This window comes from Pyxicephalus adspersus, chromosome 4 (genome assembly GCF_032062135.1).
Source record: "Pyxicephalus adspersus chromosome 4, UCB_Pads_2.0, whole genome shotgun sequence".
NCBI lineage: Eukaryota > Metazoa > Chordata > Amphibia > Anura > Pyxicephalidae > Pyxicephalus > Pyxicephalus adspersus.
Window position 1 is genome coordinate 49,301,296 of NC_092861.1, and position 14,933 is coordinate 49,316,228.

Here is a 14,933-nt window from a genome sequence, read left to right on the forward strand (position 1 = left end):
AAAAACCTTACCTGACCAGACTTGTAGTGTATGGTAGGAGTACACACCCTCCTTTATACCAAAATATTGCTTGGGTCAGAGAATGAAGCCAATATATATATGCAAATAGTAACTTTCAGAAAGCCAGTATTTAAAAAAAACACTAAATCCTAAATTAAATCTGCTGTAAAACCCCTAGGGAAGGCTATCCACAACGCATTCTGTTCTGTTTCGACATATGTGAAGTATCCTTAACATGCAACTATTTGTTACTTATAAATTTCTAAAATACCAATTTTCCCCTGAAATTGTAACATAAAAATGTTTCAATTCTTCAAGGTCATAATTCAAGCAAAAAATATGGATATCTGCTCTGTTCAGATTGGCTGGGAAATCTCTGATCTGAAACAGTGGCTTAGTTTAGAATTTAAAGTTGATATGGTGCACAGAATTTAAAATTCCATTTTCACACTTCACTTGTTTCCCTCTGCTCCACCAGTTTCTACCTAATTATTATTTTAAATGATGTGGAAGCCATCTTTTAATTCTAAAATGTAGCTTTATACCTTATGTAGTAAATGGTTAATAACAGTCATGTGGTATTACATTTTTACTTTACTCAAAGAAGTAATTGATAAAATTCTGGAATGGACACAGGTACATAGGTGACAGAGGACACAATATAATATAAGTATGTTAAAGTGTAAATGAATGTGTTAGGGCATCACAGGTAAAGATACAGATTGCCAATAATTGCAAATCTCTGCTTTGCAAAAACAGCCATTGCTGTTATGAAATGTATTTTCTAATTGCAACTTCACATGAAATCTTGTCACTTTGAGTCACCTTAGTGTAATAATTTGTGTTACAGTATATTTTTTAAATATTGTATTACTTGTGTGGTGCATAATATACAAAACAAAAAAAATATATATAAAACCATTGTTTGTTAATCACTTTATTTAGCAAATCTTATATCTGTTCTTTTTTTAGTAGACTATTAAAAACCCCTAAATGTAATATTCTCATTTTTATTTTGTTGCAAAAATAAACTGTAGCAGTAAAAATATAAAAACTATTTACAGCAAATAGTGCCAACATTCTTGGGAAAAAAATAGAATTTACAAACAAAATTACATGATATGTACATTTTTGAAAACACATGTGCATAAAAAGGTTCAGAAGTGTAAAATTCATTGTGGTTTGCATTTAGTATGGTTACATCTATATCTTCTAGTCCCACATAGTGGAACGAAGTATATAATGGAAGTTTACATCTGAATGAAATTTTTCCTTAACTGTACAGTAGTATTAAAGACCAACTCCAGACATTTTTTTGTATTTGGTTTGTAATCTGTGTTCCCATTGGGTAGATACACTCTTTTTTGTTATAATAGGAATCTTCAAAATGGGGGCAAAGACTGCACCTAAACAAAAGTTTTCTGTAATATAATGAAGATATAGATCTTCTGTTTCTCCCAGATGCAGTTTCAGAAAACATTACAAACATGTCAGAAGTATTTAATTTTCTAAATTTTTTTTACAAAACTAACAAAATTGGCAGGAAGTGGACTTCAAGCTCTTGTTGGTCATCAAGTAATTTACAACAAATGGAATTACTCTCAAATTTTTTAATGATATAACATGTGATGTGTAATTCAGGTATACAAAATACTAAGTGCATTGAATTAGTTACAACTTTACAATTTGATTCAGTGTATGTAAATCTTATTCTAAAAATCATACAGTTATGTGTAATACCAATGTTATACTTCATATAATGACAATGGGGAAAGAACAGAGATGTGTATCAGCCTATAACAAACCAATCTGTAAACAGTTTCCATAGGCGTCTGATGTTAGTAAATCAGCTCTAGTTAGTTTTACTTATTACCATTGCACTTCAGCACATATTTGCTTTTTTGTGTTTGTTTTATTGTGGACACTAATTCTAAGCTTTCCTAGACATCGTCACGTTACACAGAGAATAAAAAATTCTTATTTTAATGTAAAAAAAATCATAAGCACTAACTAAATGTTATTAGCATGCCTGAAAAGTAAATTCCTCTTTCCTTTGGTCACTTCACAAATGCCTGGTCAAAGGCATTGCTCACATTGCCAGACACGAGTGATACAGAATCTATTTTGTTTAGAAAATAGGAACTTTTAATAAAGCACTCCATGAAAGAAATAATATTAAAGGTAATATTTCAAGGTACAATATTCAATTCAGGGCTGTACAAAATGCTTTTAAATTAAAGTGCATTATGGTAATTAAGAAAAACTGTTTTACGTTCTGATCAGCAAATGTGCACTGAAAATGCAATGTAAATAAATCAATCCATTACAAGAATAAAGTAGATTTGCTTATTATAAGCAGAAGATTTGAATTTCCATAGGAAAGATTATAGTTTCTTCTTGTATAGAAAGAGCCATGGTGACAGCTAATTTCATAAGCATCGCACATTTCTGTCCACAAATACAAACCACTCAAAATTGTGAAAATAAATCACTTACCTGGCTTTTACATGTTGAGACTGTGCCAAAACAAATGTCTGTATGCCAAGCACAGGATGTATGAGCCAAAGCCCACCGATTCGATGAAATTCTAAAATCTTTCAGATGCTGATTACGTTTTGTGATGAATCAAATATGTGTCATCATCCAGTTTTGTTTTCTATTGTATAGAATGTGACCATTTCAAAATCATAAAGGTATGGCTATTATAGCGGATCTCTCAGTTTTTACTTCAGTTGTCACCATCTTTGTATATAGGTAAGCTCTGCAGCTCTACAGTTGTTTGTTATCACATCTTGAGGACTATTTAAAAAAAATACAGGAATCTATTTGGTCACAGTTTTTTTACATAGCACCCAAATTATATTCTATAGCTGTTAAACTTTGTGTTGAATTTGATCTCAGTAAGATCCCCCACATGGAGGGCTTTCTGAATGTAATATTCCTAACGCATAGAAGCTGACTTTCTAGTATTTAGAACAGTTGTAGCCAAATATTTCCTTCTCACAGCTGAGAGGTCTGGCAATATTCCTAAAATCTAAAGAGACGCTCCTTCCGTAGATCTTTTTGGAAAGGTGAGGATGTTTCTTAATGTTTCATTGTGATAAGTAAAGGCAAGTTATATTGCTATCAACAAAATGATGATAATATCTCTGTCACTAATATCAGACGTGAATAAAAAAGTATGTTTTCTTGTATACAGTAATGAAAGTAATTGTCCAGACATCTGTAACCCGGAATGATCTGTACATCATTTTTACAGTTATCCATTGAAAATGCCATACAGGTAGACAGACAATATCACCATGTAAATAAGTATGATGCTATAAATTGCATAGTGTGGAATAAAGCTAGGAAGAGTGCCATGAAATATAGAACTGAAGAAAAGGAGTATAGATTAGCCACTCCTTCTATGTATTCAGTAGGACAGTGGCAAAATAAATGGCATTGTCCGAATTCCAGTACACTGAGGCAATCAATCACATTTTAGATACCTGCAGTCAGGTATCCTAAAATACAAGTTTGAATTGATTGCTGTTTCTTCTTGCTTGTTCTACATTGTTCTTGCTACATAAGCCTGTTTATGGCTAAACTATGTTGTCTGCTGTTAACCAACTCCCAGTTCCCAGCACATATCAAGAATCATTTTGTTTTGGCTCAGATTCCTAAAGGAAACCAGTCATCAGAAAAATATGAAGGGTGTCATTGCTGATCTGCTTTGAGGAGGATTAGTCTTAGGTTTTTCTATTAAAAATATAAAAGTTTAGAATCTATATGACAGATCTCCGTATGTAGGTCATGATATAGCTAATAGAAGTTACATTTAGGATTGCTCAAATTCGGTTCTGCCACTGACAGCCACCAGCCAATGGGAACACTGTTTTACAGCAACAAGTTACTTACAGCCATTCATTACATTAGTAATTAGCAGTCTTAACAGCCATCTCACAATTGTTCATGTTTGAGTAACCCTAATCACATTCAATTTAACTTGTTTTTGTATGGATGTTGTACTCAGCTTCTTCGGCTGTGATGCGTGTCAGGAACAACAGGTCATTTATAACCACACAGGCAAAATTTTTAGTGTTCCTGACATTTGGATGATCAATAAAACATGCTGCGGCACTGGATAACAAATTGAATGTGACAAACTACTACTAGCTGGATTTTTAGGAGGTCAGCAATAGACATCTTTGTATTCATTATATGGCAGGTTTCCCTTCATTGTCTTTCAAAAGTTCAAAAATTTTCCAGTTCTCCCATAATCTCATGCTTATTAGAATACCTGGAATGCTCCAAAGAATGTTCCTGCTTCATCTGTGTCTACCATACTTACATTACTTGCTGATACAAAAAGTCGATCATTCCTATTTAGTTTAAAAACACCTCCTTGGTAAATGGAATGAAGTTCATGCTGTGCTTCTTTGGACCAGCAGGTTGTTTTCACATTTTTCATTAGTGTTATAGGAGTAGGGTAATTTGTCCTTTTGTAAATATATTGTACTAGCTGTTTACTTTTTCCTTCTTCTGGATCCTTGTAACGGAAGTATGTCTGGGCATAGATGTAATAGTAGCCATTTTCTGGAACAACCAGTTCTCCATTATGCATTTTGATTTGATTGTTTGAAGGTGGAGACTTTTTCTCAGACCATTCTGTTATTTTATATCCGTCATAGGATTTAATATGAAAACCTAATAAGAAAAAAATTCACATAATTTAGCTTTATTTTTTTTAAATAGTCCTGTACTCAAAGTTTTATACTTTTTTTGTGAATTTGATATCAGGGAAAAAAAAGGTTTACAAGAACATACGACACAAAGAGGGAAACTAACTAGGATCAAAAGCCTTGTGGATAACATGAAAAAAAAAAACACATAATTCAAAAACAAAAAAGAAACATTGATTAGTCTACAAAATGTTCAGAAGCAATATATAGTATGTAGTAGCAGCCATTACCAGATGTGACATTGTGAAATTAGCATTCTCCTATATTAATTGTGTACACAGCAGACACACATACAGAACAAAAAAGGCTCCTGCATGACAAGTGTATACACATGCCAAATCCATTTATTATTTCATGCAGAAACCTCAAAAGCAAACAAGAAACTTCCTTTGCCTTCCTTGACTAAGGCAAACCTCCCTCATTTGTGTCTCACACACTACCCCTCCAAGACACGGCAGATCACAGAGGATGCGTTTTGGTATCAGATGTAATGCTGTCAGTACAGAAAGAAGTGAGAAGGACTGAGGGAGTCCTGACTGAGAAGTTACATATGTGTTTAAATCTGCAGTGACAATCCTGATATGCATGCCCCTGCAACATTAAGTAGCAATGCAGCTTTCTTTGCAACCTATCATAGGAAGCTAGACACCACTAGCAGACTCTATAGATATTTGTAGGACTTTCTAGGGAAAACTGTCAGCACAGATGTATTTATAATTTAACCTTGCAGATCATTTTTCTCCACTGTCTACTTCTACTTTAAACATCGACGTTGGATCAGCAGGGTGAAAACTGTATGCTCCCTCTTCAATATTTGCTGAAAAATATTTAAAAAGGTGTTCAAATATTGTAGTGGCAGGAAAACCTTATAAACAGACTAGATACTTTTTAGTAGTGATTTACTTTATGCATATAACATCTAGAATATTTTCTGCACAATAGCTTATAACTTACAACAATACACCACCTTACAGATCACAGTACACAAAATTGCTCCATATTTAAATATTATGCATTAAAAGCATCTTACTTTCTTGTTGAATTTGGGGTTTGCCATTTCCAGTAAGGTGGGCAGCAAAGAGTTGCTTTGAATCAGTTTGCTTCTCAGCAGCGACCACTGGAACCATTTCAGAAACCTTTTCTGGATTATGAAAAATAAATATAAGCATAAATATGTATTCTACTATTGTGTAGATGTTTTTTAAACTATTTGCAATAATTTAATGTGTGAATAATGTATTCCCTAAGTAGCTATCATTTTATCAGCTGTATCTGCTCTACTAGAAATGCTACAAAATAACATTATGACTTTTAAAAAACACATACAGTACCTTTAATTATTGTATCAATATCTGGTCCATATTTCCCCAAAATAATCTGTAAAGAATGATGCATACATGTAAATATTATATTCAAAAAACAGTCATTATCATGCAAGATATGCTCATAATGATACTTGTTAGAAATATGACTGTGTTCTGTGCAGGTGGTCACAATGTATATGTGTTAGGTTAATAGTTCAGACTCTACAGTGATATTATAAGAAGCAAAGTTAATATTCCTCTGCCTCCATGTGGCCATTACATTAGATTGTTTACATATGTCATTAGAAACAAATCACCACTGCTCTCTGCATGACTTCTTAACTGTAAGTAGTTTTCAAAATTGAAACAGGAACACATTGCTTTTTTTTTATATCTCATACTTTGCCACATTGATGGACGTAGCCAACGAAAGGGCCACTGTACAGACCTCACTTGGGGCTCCCAGGCAAACTGACTTGAGGTGCCTCTGGGAACAGGGAGGGTCTAGGGCCCAAGTGGGACAGCACATGTTGCAGCCCTCTATGACGTTTTGCCACATTATATATCGGCAAAGTTTTCTGACCACTAGGCCATTTATGGGGTGGGCGGGAGCACACTAGGCCGGACCCGCCCTATTGACTCTGCCCATCACCAAGGAACGCCCTCTGAAGTGAAATCCCTCTCCTCCGTATGCATTACGGAGGAGAGGGATTTACCTTCAGGGAGCTTTCCCTATTTACCGCAGCGGCGAAAGTATCAACGCCCACCATGGTAAATAGGGAAGAAACTGCACGCTCCGGTAGTTCCTTACTCCCCCTGGCTGATCTGCCGTCATTAGGCCGGATCGGCCAGGGGGCGTTGGGCTGGAACGTACTACTGGCTAGGCAGTATCTGGCCTAAAGGCAGGAGTTTCCGGACTCCTGGTCTACTGTATCGTTTGTATATGCAATGCGTGTTGTCCACAATATATTACCTTTCTCATTAAAACTTGCAGCTGAGTCCTCACTGCCCAGCATGGGTTATTCTTGTTAACATCAATGCTATTCATAGGCTGAAGGACATTTTCAAAATCTTCTCCCACAAAACAGGCAATGTTTTGGATGTAGCTTTCATGAATCTGGGAAAACATTATTAGAAGATTTTTATTTCCCTGGAGGACCAATATGGCTTGATAAGTCAGTACTTTAAAGCCTTTGGCTGATTATAGAGTCAACAAGCATCCAACAAAAAACTATAAAGAGATCTAGTTACTAAGAGTTCCTGCATTGGCCCAGGACATTGCTTTTTTGAATTGGTTTAAATTATTGCATACCTTTGCATATATATATATATATATATAAAAGAAATATCTGTGCTACTATCAAAAACTATCAATATTCATGTGTCATACTTCTTTGAATCATGAGCTTCCTGAGTTCACCATATTGTGTGTGTGTTTTTTTAATAAACCTGCCAGAAAAAGATAAATAGGGTCCACCATGCTGATCTGCTTATGAAATGCTTTGGTACTTGGCTATTATCCCATTCCTCCGACCAAATTGCTTTCTGCACCACTGACCTGGAAGTGGATGCAGATCAGAAAAAAACAGAAAAAAGCCAGAAGCTTCTATTTGAGTCAGAAATGCGAAATGCTGTAGAAAGGGTTAGCATAACAGTCAGGCATCTAGCATTTTCAGAAGAGGATGTCTGCAGCTTCCATACTTATCTAATAAGATATTTCCTTTTGTCTTGTATGCATGACTCTTTTAAAAAAAAGTTTAAACACAAGGATATGGAACATCGGTTTTTATGTAACTTTGCAATCTCAATGGTTCTCAACTGAAATGTAATTTATAAATGTAATTTATAAAATAAATATTCTTATCCTGGTGTGTTAGCTTTGCAAATTGAGGCTATGGTCTGTCTACCCTGCTAATACATGTTATGTGTACACTGATAATATTAATAATTCTTTCATCAAAGTTTAAAGATATGATGAGACCTTCAAAAGGGTGCTGAACCCAATATGCAAATACTGCACAATATTCATGCCATAATCCTCAATGGTTTGTAAATTATGATTATGTGCAAAGAAAATATATAATTCCCAATTACTGAAAGATGGCATCACAATCATTCATATCATTATTTGTTTAATTATCTTTTTTTGACTTGTGTAATACCACTATTTCACTTGACATTGTACAACGTAGAGGGGTAATAAACATTGGGAAAAACAAATAATATAAAAACATAAAAAACACAATCTTATCTGAGACACCTTCATTATCACATAAATATTAACATATAGAAGGAACTAAGGTGAGTTTTGCAGTGCAAGCCTTTGCAGACTGGGAGGAACACAGAGACTAGTACTGCAGTGCACTGTAAGCGGAAAGCAAAGAAAATATTTTCATGCGGGAAATTCCCTGCATGTTAATGCTAACCTGGTATATAAATAAAACAAGTCTCAAACAGAGGGAGGAAAGGGCAGCGACCTGTATTCACTCAAACACAAAAGAAATTCTATACCTCAAAGCTAAATATTGTATTACACAAACCTTATCTATTTTTATTGTTGTTGTATACTAGATTGTTCTTTAGGTATATATTAATTAGTGCATTATATGTAAAATAAATACATTTTGTGTGTTTTTCAAAGCACACTACTTACTGTTATACTCTATAAGATTTAAAGATGTAAATAAAGTTTTTATTGAGCTTAAGCATTTCTCCTAATAATATTTCTTTTTGCACACTGTATTGAACACATTTGCATAGTTATGAACACATTTTGTTGATCATGTTAGGTAACTGACATAGTACCTTCTCTTGCCACAATACAGGAGGAAAAATATGATACCTTTCTATGTCTGAACAAAGGTTTCTTTTTCTTTGGTAGGGTTTCCTGCTTTCCAAGCCAAACCTGATGTTCATAGCATCATAAATTTGTTTGTACAAAGCTAGAGTTGGACTTTCCAGACACTAAAGTGTGATTACAAAAGCATTTCCTGATACAGCTAAACAGCAGGGAAAAAAAAACAAAGAGTAGGGAAAAGGAAGCAAATAAAAAACCTTTTGTAAGGTTCTCAGGGGAGGTCACATAAGTCTTTGTTGTTTTTTTTTTTTTTTTTATGAAATAGGGAGATTGAAGCTAGCTTTTGTGTTCCATGGTAAACTGTACTTTATATCAAAAATAAATCAGCACATTACCTTTGTTGTGGAGTTTGGCAACAACAGATATAATCTGTAGGTACTTATTTATCACCTAGGAGGTCTCCTTGGAGGTCACTGCCACTTTTACTTATGCTACTTGAACAGTGAGTGAAGGAGGCAGTGGCTACTTTTCAAATATTAATTTGACACTACAATAATCTAAGGATGGGGGGGGGGGTTATGTTTTCTCTGTGCTCAACATCCAGTATTCTCCTTTTTTAACCACAGCCCCATGACCCACCCACCTGTACAATCCAACAGCTCCACCAGTGTTTTTTTCATAACGCAGTGCAAAGAGCATGAAGGATTGATGATGTGTCACATATAGTATTCTCAAGTAAAGCTAAAAACTCTGAAGCATGATTAGATACTATATAACTTTATTCCTTATTTATCTGAAGTCCCATTCTTCAGATATGTTCATTTCTCACTTGTTGACTGGCATCAAGTCTCCAGCAAAAACAGGGAATATCTCAAGAATGGGTCTTCACGGAGACAGTACAAAAAACAAGATATCTAGAGTTCCAGATATGCATGTATCCTGACAAATTATTATAAATAAACCTGGGTGTCTTAGTTCCACAAAAAAAATCTTAGTGGTTCTTGAGGGTGAAGTTAAAGTGGACTTCAGCTCATCTAATCAAACAAAATCACGGAGGTGCACAAGGGAGTTACAGTTGAATACAGTAAAGCCCTCTTCATTTGGTGTTTTCAGAATTCTCCTTTAATGATGCCCAATAGAATGTAATCAGTTTCTTCATTCAGATAGCTGGATTTAATTCTCAGTAAGTCATGACTTGCAAAATATTTTTAAAAGTGTGCTGGATATTAGCATGCTCTCCTGTTGAATATGTTTTACAGTAACGTATATATACCATACTATAATACAGCCCATTGTTCTGATGAGTGTTACAATGCTTTCAATTTCCATGTTTACTGATTTAAGCAGGATGAGATTAAGGCACACCCAAACTGGGACTTGGATTAAAATCAAATGAGCCAAGTTTCGATTTTGTTTAAACTAAAAAGTTAGGGATTTCAATTTTGCTTTTTTATAGTTTTTGTAAGTATAAAGCTACTCTCCATAAAATCAGATGATGGTTCCACATTCGGTTAGAATCTGACTATTTAAAGACATTTAAACATGTATGGAAAATTCATGTTGTATTACTGAGCATGGAGAGAGGAAATGCATGCAGACATCTTGATTATGGTTATCCTGAAGGAAAAAACAATTTACCAATGTATACTATCATGCACAATTGCTGTTTCTCCCATAATCACCAAGCATCTGCAGATACCCAGAGAAATTAGATTGCTTATTCTAGATCATTACCAGTTTCAGAAAAAAAAATTTAACAGTGACTAATTTTATTCTTTGATTCTAAAATACAATAATCAACATAACCTATAAATGTATTTTACTTTAAAAGTTTGTCCAATTTACATAAATTGGCCAAAAAGGTACATTAAGGAACATCCGGCCAATACAAGCTTCATGTATAGCCACCATATGTTATAAGAATCTGCCTAATTGCAATAAATGAAAATCAGTGTTGTGTTGTTGTGTCCCTATCACACAAGAGGGCATTTTTTCTTGTAGTAACCTAAAGCAGATCAAAGATTATGAAACATCCTAGAGGTGATTGATTAGCTACCTGACTACACATTGGAGTTTCTCTCCCCATTGACTTTTGCAAAGCATCAAAGCAAGTCCTTCAATGGTAATACAATAAACAGTGGTTCAACATATTGCAGTATGGTTATGTTCTTTGCATCATCAGCTTTCCTATGTTTTTTTTCTTTACACACTTGCAAAACCCTAAATATTCCCCAAAGAGGAAATGAAAGCTGCTGTTATCAGAAGTGACAGATGCCATCCTGCACCATTGGATACAAAGACCATTGGAAAATACTAGAGTTCTCAAAAAGGCATTTTAATTACTTTGTTTGCAGATCTAGCTCAGAGCAATATTTCTTTTAAATACTTTACAGTAAAGATTTGTTCTAAATGTACATGTGTTTTGATGATTGAACTGCCATTGGATCATACCTTTCTATTTATATCAAGAGCTATCAGACCGGTTTGTCAATATAACCAAAACATGTATCTTAAAAGGGAAGGGCTGAGTAACTTAGATTTTTTTACAATGGTTCTGCAGGTTTTCAGTGTGCAAAGGGCAAAGTAGATAAGGTTTTTCCTTGTCTGTATGTAAACATCAGTATCTGGAACTGAAGGACCATAAACAATGCTTCCGAGTTTACAAGTTATGAGAAATCTTTTTACATATTATTTTATTATTTAGCCTGATGAGACTGTCTGTAGCTCATGATCCAGAACCAACAAATATACCAGTAGGTTTTGGATTATTATGTATTACTGTACCAAGTCTGTCCCTGTCCACTTAACCCACACAGAGAAGAAACTATTATGACAATAAGCTAGGTGAGTTGGTTTTAGCAAATTTAGAAGGTTGCTGAGCAGGGTGCAATGATTGGAGTCCCTTTTCATTATTTATTATCATACAGTTCTCTACATACTTCTAACACCCTACTTGTCAGTAAAATCTGCAACAGGGTTTCTAAAACATCTTTACAACCCAATAAATAACTTTCAGGTCTTGGAGGGATCATTTGTTCTTATTACTATATCCACAGCACATTAGTGTGGTGGTCAGTAGGAAGAATGCCTCTTACATTGTTGGCCATTGAAAAAAATGTCACCCTTAAGGACAGCCAAAAATTCATTGGTGTCAGTTAAACTGACATTAGAGGCTCAAACTGCTCTTTGCTCAAGGAACACCTAGCAACCCCTGGAAGAACCCTGTTTGAGAAACACTTGTCTACTGTGTGGGCTTCACATGAGCTGTGGTAACCACATTTTGTAAGAAAACTCATAAACATAATAGAAAACAATAGGTAACCATAGTTCACACAGTGTGGACAGCAAACCAATGCTACACCCCTTTTCCTCCCAAATGCAAAGTATCCACTGATCCCAAGAGCTTGGTATATACTTTTGGACCTGATTTTTACAGGTACCTTCCAAATGCCAGCATACATCCAAACAAATGCAGTGTGAATAGGCCCTTAGAGATCATGGAAGAGCAAAATTAGGAAACTGATCTAAAATGTACTATAAGTAGAAAGGGGTAGGTGGTAATAAACTTAATACTAACACAAACAATCAGCAACAATGATTGTTTTGCCAGGTTTCCAGACCTGAATAGCACAATGCCTGGCTCTGTTCTATGACCCTGAATATTTACAATCAGTTTAGTAAACAATACAACACATGCATAAACAAATTTTGTAACTGATGTAGTGCATTGCATGCTATTTTTTTTTGCTTTTGTACAGTAATTTTCACATACAGACAACTTTACCACCCTCATAAGCAGTATTCATGAGTATCTATAACTAGATTAACAACGACTTTATTTAATAAAAATACCATAAAAAGCTATGATGATTTGCAATGTGCAGGTATTTGTGTCAAATCAGTGACTGTAACTGACTGCTTTGGGTGGGTGACATTAGCTTGACCACCTTTGGAGACTGGTGGAAAGATGTCCTCTTAAGAGTTTGGGTCTTTGTTTTCTTAAGGGTCTAAACACCAGTTATCCATTTATGCTGCACTTTCCTATGAACCCATTATTTAAGGGAACAGGGAAACTTTGTGAGGAGTCCCCCAAAAGACTAGTATATGACATTGACATGACCTTTCCAACAAATAAGAGAGAAATATCCTGTGCACAAAATGTTTTTTTTGTTAACAAATCATCAAAAGCTGTCACTGTTCAGAAAGTGAAAAAGGTAATTATTGCATTAAATGTAAATGATTTTAAATGTAGATGGAGAACTACAATACATTTAGTATATTGCTGCAAGCTCTAGCTATAAGCAATGCAAATACTTTTTAACATTTTAGAAAAAGAAAACATAGATTTAGTGCAAAAGAATATAATTAATTTAGAAAATAATTAGCAGGCTGGAAATATTGAATAAACCCCTGTGACATAAGTTGCAGAAGTGGACTGGTCCTGCAAGGACAATGGTCAGTTACAGCTGTCATCCACCCTTCCCTCTTAAGATAATGCAAGAAAATGCAGCATACCTGTTTGATTTCATTTGTGAAGTGAACATATGTGAAAACAAAAAAACCAGCCTGAAAAACAAATGACACAAAGAGAAATCCACACAGAGGAATGGAGTTGGAGCCAGCAATAGCTATCATGTTGACAGGGTGAGTGGAGAAATGCCTGTGTGGACTAAGTCAGCAAACCTCCCTTATTATGTTTACAAGGGGAGGAGAGCCTGAATCATACCCAACCTTCTCTTTCGTTTCTCTAAGCATCTGCAAAGGTGAAACTAATTTTCCTATTTTTTGCATAGGAAAAGATAACTATCTTCAGTCACAACAGTCCTGACAAAGATGATTGGAAACAATGAATGTATACATGAGTATTTAGCACATTTCGCCCATTTTGAGTGCCATGTCTGTTTGTAATAGCAGCTGATTCCCCCAACTAAGTGCAGACATACAGCTTGTGTAGGATGTAGATGTACAGGGGCTCTTTTTGGACACATGTATTTTACATGTAGTTGGGCAAATGCTGGGACCCTGAAATAAATAGGTGTCTGATCTTGAACAGTAGGTAAATAGGTTCATACAAGTTGTTTTGCATAGGACCCTTTTATTTATTATGTCCATCACTTCCAACCACTATTCATCCTCAAAACAATTAGCAATTGCCCATTTTTCTTAGATTTCCTGTGTTACTATTTAGGTACTAGTTACATTTATATTTTGTTTATCATATACAAATATTAGCATGTATCCTCATGTGATCCCAGCATGTATGTTATCCACAGTAGTTTCAGCACCAAGATCAGGCCCCTCCAATTACCTACTAATGACTTCCTCACCCATAACTACTGTTGGTGTTCGAACTCGAGTTGTCCTTATATTCGACCCGAATATGGCTGTTCGAATTCGGGTAGACCCGACCGAAAAAAAACGAGATTTACCTGCAAAAATTCAGATAAAAAAAATAAAAATAAAAAATTGTTTAAAAAAATGGTAAATTAGTTTATTGAGTGTTTGTGTTTATTTAACTTTTTTTTTTTATTTTACAGGTTATCTTACAATGACATGATATCTCCTACTCTGTAACACAGAAATTTTATGAAATATTTGTAATTAATTTAATTACAATTAAATAATTAATTAACCTGTAGTGCCCCGGGGATCGTAGTGGAACTGCAGGGATTATCTGCAGTTCAGTTCTCACGGTCACATGACCACTGGGAACTTTGTGGTCACAGCTGTGACTGCAGGCGATCCCCGATTAATTAACCTGTAGTGCCCCGGGGATTGCACATTGAGCTAAACAATGTAGTGCCCTGTGTTCTTAGATAGACAAACTCTATCCAAGAACACATACTATTAGCAACAGCAATGAGGATTGCAGTCCTGTAGTATGTGTTCCTAAATAGAGTTTCTCTATCCAAGAACATTCGATCATCCGAACAATAGAACAATATCTCAGTATTCGATCGCATAGCTGTCGAATCGAATAGTGAGATATTCGATCAACACTACCCATAACCTCATCACACGCATGACTTCAAGACTTTTGTTCTGCTTATCGTGGGGGTGAAGAATAGGACCTTGTTTTCTAATATATTGATCTGATATTAAAGAACC

At 35.0% G+C, this 14,933-nt stretch overlaps 1 protein-coding gene across 1 annotated transcript; it reads right to left on the reverse strand.

Annotated features, from left to right (window-relative positions):
• Positions 1-921: 921 nt before the first annotated feature.
• TNFSF10 (TNF superfamily member 10) lies at positions 922-13,499 on the reverse strand. Its single transcript, XM_072408116.1, has 5 exons — positions 13,341-13,499; positions 7,002-7,145; positions 6,056-6,101; positions 5,755-5,865; positions 922-4,689 (listed from the first exon to the last, which is right to left on the reverse strand). Exons 1-5 carry the CDS (start codon positions 13,458-13,460, stop codon positions 4,274-4,276), a joined length of 837 nt encoding a protein of 278 aa, XP_072264217.1. The 5' UTR covers positions 13,461-13,499; the 3' UTR covers positions 922-4,273.
• Positions 13,500-14,933: the final 1,434 nt, after the last annotated feature.

Bases quoted from the DNA above. Each gene is read 5' to 3' on its own strand.
- TNFSF10 (XM_072408116.1), bottom strand. From the start codon at position 13,460: ATGATAGCTATTGCTGGCTCCAACTCCATTCCTCTGTGTGGATTTCTC. The intron at 7,146-13,340 runs GTATGCTGCATT...ATGTTTTCCCAG, and splicing joins TCACAAATGAAATCAAACAG to ATTCATGAAAGCTACATCCA. The intron at 6,102-7,001 runs GTAATATATTGT...CATTCTTTACAG, and splicing joins TGCAAGTTTTAATGAGAAAG to ATTATTTTGGGGAAATATGG.